This window comes from Ammospiza caudacuta, chromosome 6 (genome assembly GCF_027887145.1).
Source record: "Ammospiza caudacuta isolate bAmmCau1 chromosome 6, bAmmCau1.pri, whole genome shotgun sequence".
NCBI classification, from domain to species: Eukaryota; Metazoa; Chordata; class Aves; order Passeriformes; family Passerellidae; genus Ammospiza; species Ammospiza caudacuta.
Window position 1 is genome coordinate 17,975,763 of NC_080598.1, and position 17,972 is coordinate 17,993,734.

General features: G+C 40.5%; 1 protein-coding gene across 3 annotated transcripts; it reads right to left on the bottom strand.

The window, feature by feature from the left end:
• Positions 1-2: 2 nt before the first annotated feature.
• Positions 3-12,566, bottom strand: UEVLD (UEV and lactate/malate dehyrogenase domains). 3 transcript variants are annotated; one of them, XM_058807030.1, is made up of 12 exons: positions 12,508-12,566; positions 10,829-10,913; positions 10,139-10,201; positions 9,268-9,431; positions 8,291-8,426; positions 7,750-7,871; positions 7,016-7,121; positions 5,148-5,318; positions 4,210-4,383; positions 3,839-3,923; positions 3,088-3,211; positions 3-1,795 (listed from the first exon to the last, which is right to left on the bottom strand). In XM_058807030.1, exons 1-12 carry the CDS (start codon positions 12,547-12,549, stop codon positions 1,631-1,633), a joined length of 1,437 nt encoding a protein of 478 aa, XP_058663013.1. In that variant the 5' UTR covers positions 12,550-12,566; the 3' UTR covers positions 3-1,630. The 3 variants fall into 3 exon arrangements, with proteins under 3 accessions (XP_058663013.1, XP_058663012.1, XP_058663015.1); XM_058807029.1 differs by lacking the exon at positions 12,508-12,566 and having other exon boundaries at positions 9,268-9,434; positions 10,829-10,856; XM_058807032.1 differs by lacking the exons at positions 10,139-10,201; positions 10,829-10,913; positions 12,508-12,566 and having other exon boundaries at positions 9,261-9,432.
• Positions 12,567-17,972: the final 5,406 nt, after the last annotated feature.

Consider the following 17,972-nt stretch of genomic DNA (forward strand, 5'->3'; position numbering starts at 1 on the left):
GCAGCATTTTAAGATTAAAATTATTACATAAACACCAAAGCAAATAAACAACAGCTTGAGTATTCGCATGAAAAGAAATGCTCAACAGATGAGAAACACCACCATGAAAAAGAACGTAAAACCTTAAATTCATAGGGTTTTTTTTTAAAGTAAGTGAAAAAGCCAAACCCCAAAGTACAGCTTTTAAAAAATATAGCAGCAAAGTTGGTTACCTGCAGCCATCACTAATTTTGCCCCGTCATTAACCACTACAGTGAAAGACATTTGGCTATTCAAAAAAATAACCTTCAGTAATTCAGATCTTTTTTTCTTTCTATGTTTAATCCACTTCTGAGATCAGTATACAGTCAGAACTCCCTGCATGCATGGCTCTTTGTGAGATGGAACTGGAAGGCACAAAGGATCAGATCTTTTGCTCTGACACAGACCCTACTTTTGCTCAGAACAAATTTCCAACAATATCTGGAAAATTTCCAACAATATCTGGAAAATTTCCAACCAGCCACCCCTCCAAGTGTAAATGTGGAATGACATTCCTAAGCCACACACAGCAGGAGTGGAGCCCCAGTCCCCTGTGCCTGCCATGTGATGCTGAGGTACAATCAGGAGTAACACAGTCTTTTACCAGCAGTAAATCAAGAGGTTAGAACCCAAAAAACCCCTTGATCTCAAAACCATCTGGTTTTTATCTACAAATCCACATCCTGCTTTTTCATCACACCTTTGGTCTCCAGGGAAGAGGGTTACAGGTTCTGTTGCCTTCTCCTGAGGCTGATGTAAAGCTCCCAGCCAGCTTTGGTTTGACATCTGAATGTGCAGATACTCCTGTGCAGTTTAACTGCTGGATTTTATCTTTTATTTTTATTTGAAGCCCAGCTCCTGCTCCTCTCCCATTCAGGAAGAGCCCCTGTTCCAGTGCTGCATGTGTGCAGTGAGAACTGCAGGTGCTTTAGTGCTCTGAATGTCCTCACAAAATGAAAGCAAGCAAGTCACGATTGGAGTATTTCAGACATGATAAAGTGTGACCAGAAATCCATAGCCAGTAGTTCAGGTTTGAAGGATACTGTGAACACCACGTTCCCCTTAGTAAATAGTAAAATCCCAGGAGTCCTTTGACATGAGAACATGTACAGCCACAGAGGATGGAGCTATGGAATTGCATCCCCAGTGCTGTGGAGCTGGAGTGTGCCTGTACCCTACACAAGCCTCACACACAGCATTTAAAAGCCATGAGGGAAGGTTCAAGTGGGCTGTGCACGCTGGAGTTTCTGCAGAGCTGGGTAAGCCCCTCTCTTTTGCCTCATAAAGAGGTGCAAAAAGCTGAGAATAACCCAAGAATCAGGCTATAACTGGCAGCCAAAACCCACAGGCAAGTGCCACCTGAATTTAGGTAAAATATTCTTGTGTGTTACCTGCCTCATTTTGGCTACCAAAACTGCACTTTACAAAGAAAAAATTGCCATACAGTGTGGTATTAAATTATTTAAACCTAAACTGAGAAAGCACTTTTGGAAAGTAAAATAACAAAGCTTCCTGTTTTCTATATAAATCCTTATATATGGAGCAACCTCTTCTGCCTTGCAGATCTCCAACTTGAGTGAACAGACACAGAGGCTTCCCTTGTGCTTCCTTACAGCTTCAGCTGCTGCTGAAGGTCATGAATTGAGCCTGCACTGCTTTGCAGTTTCTCCTGCACCAGTGGGTCATCCTCCAGTCTGACCATTTCAATCACTCCACTGGTTCCAAGAATACATGGGAGACTTAGGAACACTTCACTGTTTATATTGCAACATCCCTGAAACAACACACAAAGAACACTGTTACACACACAATTACTTATTTTTGCTGCAACTACACAAAAGAGTACAATTACACAAAATGACCTGATTATTTTAATTAAGCAAGAATATTCCAACATATGGCATGTTTGGCTAGATCAAATTCTATTTATTTTAGATACTGTGCAGTGTGTATAAAAACAGTAAAATATTACCATGCAGATAAAAATTTGTGAACCATGCCACAATTGGGGAATTTTCCCAAGATAGATAGATGTCTATAATGCAGACAAAGTTTATACCACTTAACACCATTTCTTAGCTAGAACAAGCAGGGACACTTCATAGTACAGTATCAGTTCCTTTAGGACTGAACAAAATAAATTAAATAATGCAGCCTAAGAACTGGGGAAAATTTCTCAAATATTGATCCCATACAGATTCTGCAAAAGAATTTATCAAACTTATATGCCTATAATTCAAGTTAACACTGTGGATTGTGTTTATTTTTGTAATCTGGGACATTTTACATTCTATAGATACTTCAAGAGACTTGTGACTCCTCTGTATCTATATTTAGTTCAGGAATGATTAAAAACTTCACTTGAAACAATTATTTGATTAGGTATGTGCTTGTACTCTATTAAATAAGAATCCAGCTCAACTTCCCTGCATAGGAACATGCAAATTGTCCTTCTGAAGGCTCTAAATTGAAGTGACAAATAAATGTTTCTACATGGGTTTTCTCATCATATAGAATGTCCTAATGCTTCAATGAAGCCTCTTAGGAGAAACTTCAAACAAAATTCAGTCTACAATTTTAAGTTAACTATTGCTTCATAATCTTCTCCTCTTAAGGAAAGTACTAAGGAGTAAAAAAGCAGCTGTTTCAAACTTAATCAAATAAAATGTTGGCAGAAAATGCATTTTATACTTTCAGAAAAGAAAAAAAATTCTTTTGGCTCCTAAAAAAGCCTACATTTAACAGTAAGCGCTCTGGAACCACAACTCGCTTTTCATTTGCCAAATCCAGCTATTCCAGGGTGCTGGGCAGCAGCTTTAAATGTATGTTCTCTTTGGACTTGTACTTTTAGGGGAATAATCCACTTTTACTATTGGTTTCAGGTTAAAACAGCAAGTGATTTTTGCTCATTTTCAGACTAGGGTTGAGAGCTGTTGTTGGAAGAAAGTAAGGGCAGTAGCACTACCTCAGAACAATGAGATGTCTGTGCTGCTAAAATTAATGGTCAGATCTGGTATAAATAATATAATTACAGTGCCAACCAAAAGGTATTAATAACACATTTACCTTTGCCAGAATGGATACAGAATGAACCTTCTTTTTATCTTTCAGAATGCTGTCAACCAAATCAGCAACTGAGAGCCCAACAGACCATGATCTCTGACCTTTTCCCTTTAGGACTTCCATAGCTCTACACATAAACCAGGAAAAGGAGAAAAAAGTGATGTTGAGATTGTAATTATTTCTATTTTGGTTTTTATGTAATACCCAAAATACAGATTTAAGTGTACCATGTCAAGTAAAGTGTACTATAAAAATATAATTCTCTGTTTTGGAAAAAAAAAATGGAATACAGAATTGCTGAAAAGAATTTCTTTACAATATTTTTTCTCTACACTCATAACAATTCTCTTTTCTGTCAAGAGGTGTAACTGACAATTAAAACAGTTAAATTCATCCAAACTGGTGCTTGACTTTGAAGCAAATGCTTCCAACACAAGCTCTGAGGAAAGTGGGCCAGAAGTCTCATCTAGTATTTGTTTCAAATACACAGTCAAACAGCTCTGATATTCTGCTGTATATTGTGGTGACTCCTTACATTGCCACAGGCACAATATTAGTAAGCATTTCAGAAAAACAGTGGCTGTATACAGACCCATAGAAGTGAATGACAACTTGATCTACAATTTCCTATAAACTCAGTGTATGAACATTTTAGAGCAAGCTTTCCCCACTTCATGAAGAGCTGAAGAACATGTAAACAAGTGCCAAATCAAGTGCCTAAACATGAAGGAAAAAAAAGTTATAGTGGTGCTACCTGTTAGCCACCTTTTCCCTTGAGTTACGAGCAGCCATTGCTTCTGTTTGATTTGCAGCTACATTACAGCTGCTCCATGATGGTACTAAAGAGAAACAACAACAAAAAAAGTATGTGAGGTTGTAGTTTGTTTCAAGTAGTATTTTTTTTTTTCTGTGACAAACGGCAAATAGTTATGCCACTACTCTAGGTCTACAGATTTGGTACCCAACAACTGCATTACTTAAAGCCATTATTATGAGAATTTACCACTCTTCTTAATACCTTTCTCATTATCTTCATTACTTTTCTCAATTATTCTTTCATTATTCAGTTACTTAGGCCCTGCCAGGATGTTACATGCTCATGGTCATAAAAAAGCATCACTTTACCTTTGTCTTCCCCTTGTTCACCAATAACCCAGGCATCTTTTGCCAGCACCTCTGCTTTCAAAAGGTTGGTCAGAATGTACCGAAATCTCTCTGAATCGAGGTTGGCACCAACTCCAATGACTCTGCTTTTGGGAAATGAGCTCAGCTTCCAGGACACAAATGTCATTACTTCAACTAAATGTCAAAGAAAAAATCATGTTGTCAATGAAGGACCATTCAAAATTCAACTCAACTGCAACTTTTGAATCATCATTATGAAAAACTCTGGACTTCTTTCCTTTAGAAAAGGCATAAACATGGGGGAACATATTGGTGGTTTATTTCAACCTAAAACACAAAGTCAGGTGGGGAAGAAGTGAAAAAATAAGAACAGTGGTAAGAGAGTAAGAAGAGCTGTCTTCAATGCATTACAGTAGAGAGGCTCACATTTCTTTCCCTTTCCTAAGTAGTGATTTTGCTTTATCTTTGTTCACAGTACCACTAACCTGGAAATTTAAACCTTCCACCAAAATCTAGCTGCAATATTCACTATTAATGCTATACTTTGTATCTGAGTAGCCTGTAAGTGTGATCATATGGCACATAATCCACATGGATCTATCCTTCCTGCAAGGAGAAATGTGCACATAAAACTCACAAGTGACAAGACAACAGCCAATGCATGCTAATGATGTAGACACAGGTTGAAACTATGCACAGAAACACACAGAAATACATACCTGTTACACAAAACAAAGTACATTATTTTCTTTTATCTTGGTAACAGTAAAGAAAAAACTCTCAAAGACAGTGTCCTGCTCAAAGCTGAAAAGGAAAACATCTTTCAGAGTAGCAAGAATTTGTGACTAACCAGGTGTATTCAGCAGTAACATATTTTTAACAGAGGCCAGAGGAAAAGCCAGGTGAGGGACAGAACCTTTTGCAGAGGACCAGCATACCTGGATGAGAAGCAACAAGGAGAACAGCACTCTGACTGTAGTGGGACACTGCTGGAATAATTCCTCTGAACAAATCCACATTGCTTTGTATGACATCGAGGTAAGTCTGAGCATTACCCAGAGAATTCACTGTAAGCACCACAACTTTGGAATCAGCTGAAGCAGAAAAATCTGGAAATATAAAGAAAATTTTGACATTTATGTCATCTTACTGAGTTTTGGATGCAAACCCAAGAGCTGTTCTAAAGGCTGAACTATAGCATCCAGCTTAATTAGGGATTCTTTGCCTCCTGTCCCCCTCACATCCCCCAGTGTGGAATTTAGGGCACTTCCACAGCACCTATAAAACACAGCTCTCCCACAGAGCTGCTTTCCTGTTTTATAGGTGTCAAACACAAAAGGTAGACTACAATTTGTCCAAGGTTACAGAGCAGAGACCAGAAAACATCTAGACAGCTTTGACAGATAAACTTTTCCAAGTTTTCTTGGCAAGAAAGAAAAAAAAATCCATGAAAAGTCTCCTTAATTTTTATTCCATCTGTTAAAGAAGGGGAAAAACTTCTTCTCCTTTATCTGAGGCTTCTTCTATAATTTTTGATCTTATACCTTAATCAAAGGCATGTAGACACATGAAAAGCACTCCAAAAGTCCATTTATTAACTCAAAAAAAGAGACAAATTATACTTTTTAGCCCAAAGAAACACACAACCACACTTGCTGCAGGAATTTATAAGTCAAAGCTGCCTTGAGCAGGTATCTCTGAATATCTGAGTGCCACACAGGTGATCAGCCTGGACACAGAAATAAGGTGATTTGTCTGTTGCACCACTTTTGTAACCAGCTGAAGCCAAAGCAGAGGTCCAATGCACTGACAAATTAAAACCATATTAAGCAAGATATAATTAATACCAGCTTGCCCCAAAACTAGATATAAACATACTAAAATAGCAGGTGACAGTATACAAGCATTTTGTAGTATTGTAACAATACCAAGCTTCTTATACCACAGCTAAAGGCAAACATACAACAGGCAAGCACAAAGGCACAAACAGATTTGTGGAAGAGTTGCACAACCAGGGTTCAGCACACCTTTTTGTGCTAGCAGCAAAACCTGCAAGACAAGATCAAAGAATGTACAGCAGGCAATGCCAGGTTTCTGCAGAATAAGCCACAAAGATGCCTGGTGGAACCAGAACTAGTCCTTGTCTCCAAAATAAGATAAATTAAAAGAGAAGCACAAGGAAACCCCTCATTTCATCTTGCAAAGGGTACAAGGAAAATGGAAATATGACACATAAGCAAGGAAGAATGTTACTCAATCCAGCTCCAGCTTTCCCTGTGGGAAAACTTCTGAGCTGCATGGCCTCAACCTCTGCAACCATCAAAGGCTATAACTAATCACTAATTAGAGAGACATGGCACTGACTCTGCTGATTTGTATGCTCACAGCTGACTGAGGACAAGGTTATTAAGAACTCATTGTTTGAGTGTGCAGTGATAGAGATCAAGAACTCACTATTGGCCATGTGCATGTTTAATGAACACCAAGCTAGGAAAGCAGCACTTTGAAACACACCTTTATTTATCAGCCTTCTGAACACTGCTATCACAGCCTTCACTAATTCCCAGGCAAATATTTTTTTCCCCTCTTCCCTCTCTCCCTCTGCCCATGACAGAAATTCTAGCTTGGCTTCTCTGTATTTCTGCATGAGTTCAATGTCAGCATTAGCCTCTCACCTGCAAGTACAGGCTTAAATAAAGACAGCCCATGTGCCACTGTATCTCCCCAGGTGTCCTGCTCTTGTTACAATGAGCACAAGCACACACAGTACAGCACCCACTCCTGCTCCAGACACAACATCTCATACCTTTGCTGATCTCCACATTTGGCACAGCAAAAATCTCCAAATCCATGGTCCCTCCTTTTGCTGCACCTTCAGAAAGATCCAAAAGAACCACCTTGTCTGCAACATCCTGTATGAATAAAAATAATACAGATCAGAATACAGACAAACCAAAACAAAACTCATTTCTGTGGGAGGGAGGAACAAAAGCCAAAACTCCTCCCATTTCATTGTTTGCTGTACTGTGCACAAATCAAACAAAATTACTGGTCAAAATTACTGCCAAAACACAAGGAAAAGGACTTAGTTTTGTGAGGTTTTTATATGTTTTGTAATGTGCTTTTTCCAGCTAGACTTCCTAAACTATCTTTGGGAAGTCAAAAATTACTGATGCTAAAAAAGACTGTTAAAATATACTGTTACTGTTGTACCTAACATACAGCTGTGATGAAGCACAGCCAATCTACAGATTATCCTTTTGCAGGGAACTAGGAGATGCCAGTTGTAAGAGGCTACTGCTGAGACAAGAATCCTTTAGGGATTTTCAAAGTAAGTGAATTCAATACTCAAGCCTTTGAATTAAAAAAGCTGACTGAGAAACCAGGGCAGAAAATGAACACCTCTGTGTGTCTTAAGTTAACTGAAGAGACAAATGACCTATGCAGTGACAGCTGTTAAAAGTGATGAGGTATTCCTTAGAGTTAGATTGGAATCCTCTCTCTTAATCAGGTCTCTTGCTATTTTTAATAATTATGTACCTTTGCTGCAACAGCTAGTACACATGCAATGCCAAGATCTCCAGCTCCAACAACAGTAATTTTGTTAAAACATCCTTCATTTCTGCTTCCAATTTTACTCCTTGATTTCATGTCAGTCTCCCCTGCAATTAAAAGAAAACCACAAACTTGGCTGCTGGTCCACACTGTATCAATACAAGTATTGCTGCTTCATAAAGGATCACAGTTGTGCCAGAGTTTAATCAAGTTACTTTTTCAAAATAGCAGTCAAGACTGAGCACACAGAAAATCCATCACAACTTGCAAAGTGTAAAACAAATATTCCTCTCTAGACAGGAATGTTTTTTTCACTAAGTAGAAATACATAAGCATGACAATAGCAAGAAGCTGAACACTGATACCACAAAACCAGCACTCCCTTTGCTACAGGTGTGCATACAGACCATGGCCATAAAATTTGTAACATATAAACCATGTAGGTTTCTTTGTGACATCAGGTAATGACAGTAAGTGAATACATATTATAAGAACATTAGAAATGAGTCCATGAAAACATCCCCACCTTCAGTAATCTTTGCAATATAGGAGAGAAGTTCTGATTGCCTGGCTGCATCAGAAGATGACAGTGAGTACAAAGGGAGCTCTTCCTCAAACTTTGCAATCATTTCCTTGATTAATCCAGTGAGAGTTGATTTAGGCTGAAATACAGCAGAAAAACAGAAAACAAAACAGATGAACAGCTACTTCATGTAGTGGTATCAGCTATGAACTGCCAGAGCCACACAAAATTTAATCAAATTATAAATACTGACACACTTAGCATTTAAACAAACACCTAAGGGACAGAAAAGCATCACTTTGAGAAGATACTTTCCAAACAGGAGTATGAGGACTTTAAAAAAATGAATTCTAAAATTGAAATTACCAGTGCTAGTGGTTTTTGAAGGCATCCATTGAATATATGGAAGCCTTTGATATAGCCACATCCAGTATTATAAAAGAGATAAATCCTAGCTAAAGAGAAGTTAGTTCAGTCTTCTTAGATGAGCTCAACTGTTCAGAGTTCTGGCGTCTCAGTTCTCCTCCAGGCTAAACACACTGTGAAGTTAGCAGAAGTTCCCTTAGGAATTTCTGTATCAATAATGTAAAATACATTTTACATGCCCATTCATTTCAAAAAGTTGGCATTCATTAAATAATTTTCATTGGCCTGGCAGTCATATTTAAATGAGTAATTTAATACAGTGCATAAAATCATTTACCAACAGCACTGACTTTTGAATCTCTGTGCTGTTTCAGAATTCTGCCAAAAGAGACATACCCAAAAGCAGAAACTTCCACTGAACTTTCCTGAGGGATACTGAACTGGGACAGCAACAAAGTATCATGAGGCTTACATTGCTTCGTAAAGAATCAGTTCCTTTTTCACTAGAATTACTCCCAACTGCTTTTAGCAGCCTCAGACTGCCTGAAAGCTCCAGATGACACCCTGCAGTATTCCCAAATGCTTCCCTCCCTGTCAGCCACCCCACCTCTTACATGGCTCCAGTTCTGCAGGTAGGGCAAATAGATCCTGCCCCGTGCATCCACGTGTTTCCCCACCGCAATGCCCATGCTTGCCGTCGGCTTCAGGAAGCAAAGGGGGGGAGCAAAGGGATGGGAATCCAGGATCCACAGCCGGACAGGGATGTTATAGGAACTGCCTGCTGAAATAAAAGCCATTACTGACTTCTGCACTGACAAGAGGCACTTAAGACCAGTTTGTGAGTGATGTAATTCACGCTTTGTAGTAACAAAGGAAAAAAGCCTGACAGAGCACTTCCAGATTCGCACTGGAAAATATTTATATTACTTAGGGTAATTAATAAAACCAGATCAACTTGAAATGCTACTTATTGTGCCTTTCTTAATATTTTGCTTCCCAGGGTCCTCTCTCAGCCAACCTGTCCCCTTTTCCCAGCAAAGAAAGGTTTCATATATGCATTTCATACTTATTTTATGACCTAACACCAACTGCAAAAAAGCATCTATAAAGAGCTTTGCATCAGACTCCAAAGGCTTTAAGTTGAAAATGAAAAATTGCCTACAAGTTATTTTTGGTCACTGTCTATACAAGTGTAGATCTCAGAGAGTTCACACAAGCTCCATTAGCATCAAAGACTTTGCCAACACAGTCTCAAACAACACTATTTTTAAAATAGATAATTTACTTATTTAATTCGTAACACCTTATTTCAGCATTCTTTCTGTGCACTTCTTTCTGCAGTAGAAGTGACTTCTGCCAATTCAAACAAAATATTTTCTAGTCCCCTTTGAAGACACTGCACAGTGAACTGTTAAAAGCCAGTACCCAACACATTCTACATTTAGATTCATAACTACCAAGAAAATTACATTTGATTTATCTTACCATATTTCACTGGAACAGTGCCACTAAAATTGAGGAGGTCCTTCTGGGATCCATCCTTGAAGGCTGAAATTAAAAATGTAGTTTAAAAAAAATAACTCCTTTCAATTCTGGCATAGCAATCCCACCACAACTACAAATATACAATAGTGATTTTTCTTTAGAAACCAAATGCACTGCTCCTGAAAGAACTAAGATTAGAATATTACTAAGGTCCCCCCAACCTTTTAAAATACTTTCTTAATGAAATTTTAACAGAAATCCCATTGGTACAACTAAGCACATCATTAGTCTGAAAACCTTTTGTCCTGTGTAATGCTGATGTTGTGGGAATTTCCAGTCAGGCTGATGGATTCTGGAAGGCACACTCTGTAAGCTAAAGCCATCAAAATACTTTCAATACAATAATGAAATATGGGGAAAAGCTGTTACATATAAAGAATTTAAAGTATCAATCTTCTATAACTACTGACAAGTTGAGGTAAGATGAAGTAAATGAGTTGCCAAGGTTTTTCTATTTATGCATCCTTGGAAGAGCATTCAGGAACAGTAACGTGGCATGAGGAATTTTACTGCAAGTCAATATAGACAGGAACACAACAGAAATATGTTCACATTCTATTACACACAGCCTGCATTTATGGCAAGTAAGAATCCCCACAAATAGTTCAGAGTTAGTGTATCACTTCTTACTGTATGTGTTCATGGAGAAGGTGAAGTTGGGGTAGGTCTTGCTAACATCCTTCAGCTCTTCTATGGTCAGGTCTCTGAACTTGTACTGCAAAGGGGGAGGAAAAAATAAGGAAAAAAGTTTCACTTCAAAGGCTTCTGTCTGAGAGTTAGGGAAAAGGACACTACAGAAGGCAGAAACACAAGGGGAAGGTAATAATTACTTTTAGTACTATAGTTTTGATGTGAAATAAATTATCAAAAAGACTTGATTCCAAAAGCTTTGAAGCTATTGCAGGTCTGCTGTTGAAATTCTGAACATCACTCCTTTATACACCATTTCTTCCCCTTTACAGCTGTATGAGCAGAAGTTTAGTAAACCTTAGTCTCCTCTGTACATATTAAAAAGAATATAAGAATATGAACCTCTTAGGAAAACGAGGTTATTTTCTTACAGACAGAGTTAAACTCATGTCCACCTGCGCACATTTTAGAAGAGTTTACTAATATGTCACTTTCCACAAATGTGTCAAATGTGTAAGTAATTAGCCTCTAGGATTTTTTTTCCTTTTTCAGCTGTCCTTGAGAGCTGAGAAAATTAATTACTTCTGCCTGAGAAGGTCCCCAGCCAGTCCAATACCAAGAGATTTGCATCCTCCCACATCCCAAAGTTACAAAGAGTATTTTCCATTTCCTAGATTAGTGCCTTTGCTTCTTCTTTAGGAAACCTGGTGCTGTTTTTTTGGAACCCTTGCTTAAGTGAACAAAACTGCTGTCTGACAGTGGCTAAAGAGCTGCTCACTGCCCTGGAATAATTGTCACAAAACAGTAGCTAAAATCGAATTTCTCTTCGGTCTGCTGCCCCAGCAGGAATGTGACAGCTGTGGGCATGGCACAGTTATTTTCTACTGCCTACAGGAAAACAGAGCTACTGACAGAAACACCTTTCAGTCAGCTTCTCCCCATCACTGGATTCTGAAAGTCATGCAGAAAAAACAATAAAAAGAATCCAACGTTCCCTAATTGTGAATGTCTACACAACCTACACTTAGGGCATTTTTGGAGGCGTTGGTATATCTGGTTGTGAAGCCAAAGTCAGCTTTCCCTAGCTGGCCTCCTTCTACTCATAATACAAAACATCCCTATCAAGCAGTTTGTCCTCCTCTAAAGACCACAGCATTTACGGGGTGACTCACATACAGACCTTCCTCGTTTCGCACCCAAAATTATTCGGTATGCCCGAAGCCTAAATACACCCCCCTCAGTTTAATTTGAGGAATTAAAATGCTCAAAGCGATGCTACAACAACGCGCCTGTGCTCCTAAGGCGTGGAGGCGCTAACGCGGGGAATACCACAAAAATATAAAAAAAAAAAAAGACCAAAAAACCCACACAAAACCCCCCAAAAAAACAAAGTTATGGATTTCCGATGAGTGAAGAGTAAGGTTTGAGTCGTGAGGCGCGGCGTGAACCAGGGGGGGTAAACTGATGCGTGGCGCAACTTAAAGCTCGGCTGTATCAGGACAGCGCAGACACCGGGATGGGAAGGTGCAAAGGGACAGGACGGGAGCCCCTCGGCAGCCGCCCCCAGGACACCGCCGGGCTCCCAGCCCCGCGCTCCCCCTGCCGCCGGCTCCCTCCGCCCTCCGCTCCCTCAGCGCCGCCCGCGCCCCCTCCCCTCAGCTCCCCGCGGGCGCGCGCACCTTGCCCAGCTGCCGCCGCAGCGCCTCCTCCGCCAGCGCCATGGCGGCGCGCGCCGCTTCCCGGCGGGCCCCGCGCGGGGCAGCACCGCCCTCAGGGAGGCGGGCAGCGCTCGGCCGGGAGAACGGGCCAGGATCGGGGATTTCAGTGCCTTTCTAAGGCATCGGGGAGCCGGGGGACTCATCAACTCTTGGTGAGCATCTGGGCTAGGTACTGTTTCTACCTGCCGTGGTGTTGCAAAATGTGGAATGTGTCGAGATTATCTTAAGCCAGGATCTTCTCTGATGTAAGATCATTGTATACTTTCAAGCCTAATTAGATGAAGGGGCAGCAGCCAGCGTCCAGTCAATGACACCCGTGGACGAACAAGCTTTAAGGATGCAGTAGATCAAGGTGTTGTTCACAGAACCACAAACCATGGTGAGCTGGAAGAGAGCCACCAGGATGATGGAGTCCAGCTCCTGGCCCTGCACAGACACCCCGGGAGTCACACCCTGTGCCTGAGAGCATTGTCCGAATGCTTCTGGAACTCTGCCAGGCTGGTGCTGTGAGCACTGCCCTGGGGAATGTTCCAGTGCCCAAACACCCTCAGAGTGAAGAGCCTTTCCTGATACCCAACCTGAACCTCCCCTGACCACTCGCTGCCATTTCCTCCTGTTGCCACAGAAAGACATCAGTGACTGCCCCCCTGCTTGCCCTCATGAGGAGGTTGTAGGCCGCAATGACCCCTTCTCTCAGTCCCCTTCTGAAATAGAGATTTTTAGAGTTCACTTGAATTAGCAATATGAATTAAGCATTTAAAGTCTAGCCTGTATAACTATGTGTTGAATTTTAACCTTTTTACTTAAGAAACCTCTGCCATGGTACAATGGGCATAGGAAAATGCAAATTTTTGAAGCTTCTTGCATAAAGAACAATATCAGAGAAGACCAAGGGATGCAAAGAGCCCAGATAAAGGGACGACTCAGTCTCCAAGCTAATCAAGGCCAACAGACGCACTCAGATAAGTATCAAGGGACCAAAAGTGCATGTGCAAAGGAGAAAAGTTCCAAAGTTCAGTCATGGGGAAGACCACAAGACCACAATCTTCAGCCTCAGAGACCACCAGAGACCCCTGTGCGACCACCACAGCAAACAAGGCATGCCCAGAAGGGCGTGGGTCTGATTACCATGCGAGGCGAGAACAGGCGGGGCCCGGGGTTGAATATGCATGGCAAAGCTGTACAATGTATTGCATATGGAATACCTTTGTAATAAAGATGTGGGTCAGACTGAGGCTCGGAGCACAAGTTTTCACAGGAGCTATCTATCTCACTTGTGCCGGGTGCTGACATACATACCCACTTCATACCTATATCTAGTTGTAAAGTTTATTTATTCCACATATCACTTCACTTCAGGCTGAACAATCCAAGTGACCTCACCCACTTCTACAGCTTCCCCTCCAGACCCCTCCCCATCCTTGTGACCATACACATATTTATGGATGCAGGGATTTCTTCCCTCTGCGTTGACAGTATCAAAACTGACTTGCAACTTCATGGAATTAAAAGTCTGTAAATACAAACCTGACATGAATTTATTTCCCTACATTAGTCTCTTATTTTTTAAGCCTCCCTACAACACAGCAGAAAGACTGGAAAACTGCCTTTTGGAAAGTTGGCCATGCAAGTCTGATGGCCAATGCAATGGAAAACACAGTAGGTTCAGCAAGGTTAATGATGACAAATGCCAGTTCTATCCCCCTAACTGACCAGAAAACTGACAAAATGGAACAGACCAAGCATGATAGTAGCATGTTTTTACAAGGAGCAAGATCTTGAGCAAGCTCATACAATTTTTTTCTCCCTCACTTTAGGCCTCTGATACGAGGCCAGAAGCGGAGAGTAACTAAGAGCACAGTTGTTGATACAGCCATAGCAGACAATAATTAGGTTTAGAACAACCTTCATTAAGCTTCTCCATCATACATAATGCTTAACGATGCTGATTCTGCTTCTCTACTGAACCTGTGTGTGATGTAATGAAGAATGTTACAGCTTCAGTGTTCAGTTTGGAAAATAGCACAAGATCAGTCCTTCAGTCCTCAGGCATTGCAGATTCCAGCAAGTGCTACACATCTTTTCCCCAGCAAGCATAGTACATCTTCAGTTAAACTTTTACAGAATGATCAGCATGAACATTTATCTAAACTTTTAAAGTCATAATTTGAAAATAACTTTGTTTCATAAAGGCCTTAGCGTAGACTAATGTTTGAGAATAAAAGATTCCTTTTAAATTTTTAATGTCAGACATCTAAATTTTTCTTATTTCACAGGGAAAGTCTGATAGATATTTACAGTTATTAGTAAGTTTGATGTTTAGAAACATTTTCAAAATATCTATGTTCATACATAACCAAAACAACCATAGCAACCAGGACAGTGACCACATCCCCATGGCAGTGACACTGCTGCTGGTAGTAGTGTTTCTGTTTGAGGCTTAGAAGTCACCCTTGACTAAGCTTGTACCCAAACTACAGATGCAAATTTCTTAGTACTTACTATGACTCAAAATCTTCTCTAAACATAATTTGCAATGAATAACTCTGTATTACATCAACAGAGTATTGCCAGCTAATCTCTAGGTAATGACACATCTTGCTAGCAGGCTGACACACAGCCTTGCTACTCCATGTATCCTCTAGTAGTTCCTCTGCCCCCATCACTGGGAACACTCTTTCAAATGAAGCCATAGAATTTTGCATATATTCTTACCAAACAAGCTGTAGAAACTCTCCCAAACTGGGTTTTATCAAGAAATACATCCAGCTGTTATATTATTACAACTCCTCACTGCATAAAAGGTTACCCTGTGTATTAAAAACCAGCATTTTGCCAGCAGTACAGACATTTGTTCTGACTGAGATGTTTTCTTTGAGACTTGGTAGAAAAGTTAATATGGTGAATGAAACAGAAAATAGACTGCAATTTCTCAAGTGCTGAGGGAGAGGGCAAAGCAAAATGACAGTCTTGGGGTGACATGAATCTTCTCTTGCAGCATATGACTCTGCAATTTTATTCAGCTCTACCCAAAAGGAAAATGACATTTCTACAGCCTCAGACTTTCATACTCTAAATACAAGTCTTATTATTCTGCTTGCCTGTGAACATCCTGCATCTATACAGTTGCTATCTTAGAGATAAGCCAGGGGAAATTATTCTCAACAACAGGAAACTACTATCCAGGAAGCATTTTAAAGGATTTTCTCCAGTGGAGAAAATCATGTGGAGAAAATCATGCAATGCTATGAGTTGTCTAAATTAACTTCAGAGTAATTGAATGGAAATTACAAGTTCAACTTGTAAATATTACATGCTAAGGGGAAAAATTGCACTTCTAAAATACACTGAAGTGATCATCCCAGGTACCAAAGACTGGGTAATAACTGCAGGCCAACCACAACACAAGTGGCAGAAATGAGCTTCCTAACAAAACCCAAACCACCTCAGGCTCTGGGAATATCATGACTAAGAGCATTATTTATCTCAATGCTCCCCTTTGTTCTGAACAACCAGCAAGTCACCCATGTGTGTGATCTACACTGGGACCATTTTGTGTGTCATAACAATCACTTTCAAAGCACCAACCAAGCAAGGCTGGATTTAAGCCAGCAGCTAGGAGGTACATCAGCCCTCATTGCCAACTGTAAAAACAGTGAAGCGACTTCCCACAAAAGTGTTATATTTTCCTGCCAGCTTCAGCACCTCACACTGCTTGTAAACAGGGCTCCCCATAGCCTGGGCCATGTCATGCACCATGCCCTGCCACTGCCACATTCCCTATGTACACAGCTAGCAAACAGAAGCCAGGCTAATAAAGGGGTTGCTAGCTCCCTCCTTTTGGCTGGGGAAGAGGGTGGTAACAGCAGCACATCCCTCTGCCTGAACTCTCTACATTCACCAGGACCAGGTGGGATCAGGTGCCTGTCTACATATCATTTACAGTCCCATTTGACACTACTGTGGAGGTCTCAGAAACCCTTCCTGCACATTCTGCACAGATCAAGAACTAGATAAAGTGCCCCTCCTGTCCAAAATTACTGTAATCAGTGTTATTCATCAGCTACAGAGCAGCAGGTCAATCCACAGGGGCTCTGCTCTACCATACACATTTGTTTGGCCAAATCTTGACATACTGAACATATGTAAGGAGCACAAGGCATCCATACAACACAAGAGCTGGAAGAAGGTGGCAGGGAGAATTATTGCCTCGTTGTGATAGGGAGCTGAGGACAGACCCACAACAAACATCATGTACCCTTAGTTGCATCACTCAAGGAAGCTACTTACCTCTCCTGAAGAAATCCACAAGAGAGGTTTTATATGTGGAGAAGTGCAGGGAAAGACACTCACACAGCCTTTTGTACTCAATATGTTCACTGGTACATGTTCAGTTATTCTCATGCACTGCAAAACCTGCAACTCTACACTCAAGTGTTTTTCAAATCAGAATCAAGTAAATTCCTTCAACCAAAAAAAAAAACCTACTGAAGCTCTTGATTCTTTAAATTGTTGATTGCCATCAACTTTGAGACAGAGTATGAGATGGCATCAGTTCAGAATATTTGCCTGTTCTGAAGCAAGGAATGTTGAGAAAGTTACATCCAGGACACAAAAAAACCGCATGGATTTGCCAGTGGAGGGAGAAGGATGTAGGCAAAACCCAAGACTTCCGTGCAGAACCAAAGGCAGGAACCCTCAAAGCAAATTAAGCACCAGGTGGTGTGGAAAACCAGAACTGTTAGTTGTGGACAGAGAAATCAGAACTAAACTCATGACATATATGAGTACTTCAGGAATGACCTCTGTTCTTAATTTCATTCCACAGAGCCTGGTAAGCATAGTACACCCAGGCTTTTTAGATTCCCAGACTCATGGAAAAACAAATGTTTCCATATGCAGTTCCAAGGGTAAGAAGAGGCTGTGGGATAAATAAATTGCAGTTCTGTCTTGTGGAACTGAAATCTTATTCCAAATAAACTACAACTAAAAGTGGTCCTCAAACAAGGGAAACCTGTAATTACTTGTTTTTCCCCAGTCTGAATAAAATAATTTTGCTTCCAGAAGTGGCTTTACTGGCTGGGTTAAGATAATGACTCAATGTAGAGCCACCCTCCTCCTGAACAGTACACCTCTGACTTGAAATAATAGCTGAGATTGACTGATCACAGCTGTTAAGATATGTTAAAAATATCAAGGGAAGTCTATACAAGGTAGTTCCAAGGAAGATATGATTACATGCCTTCAAAACAAAGTAATCATAGAACACATTAAATGAAGATTTGCAATATTTTAGAAGACTGGTTTTTTAAGCACAAGAATATGAGGAACAGCAATGCTTGCACAAAGGCAGGTGTGCTCACTGATATGTATCCATTCATCCATTTGGAAGTGGGTCACAGCACCAGCTGATCAGAACAGTCATT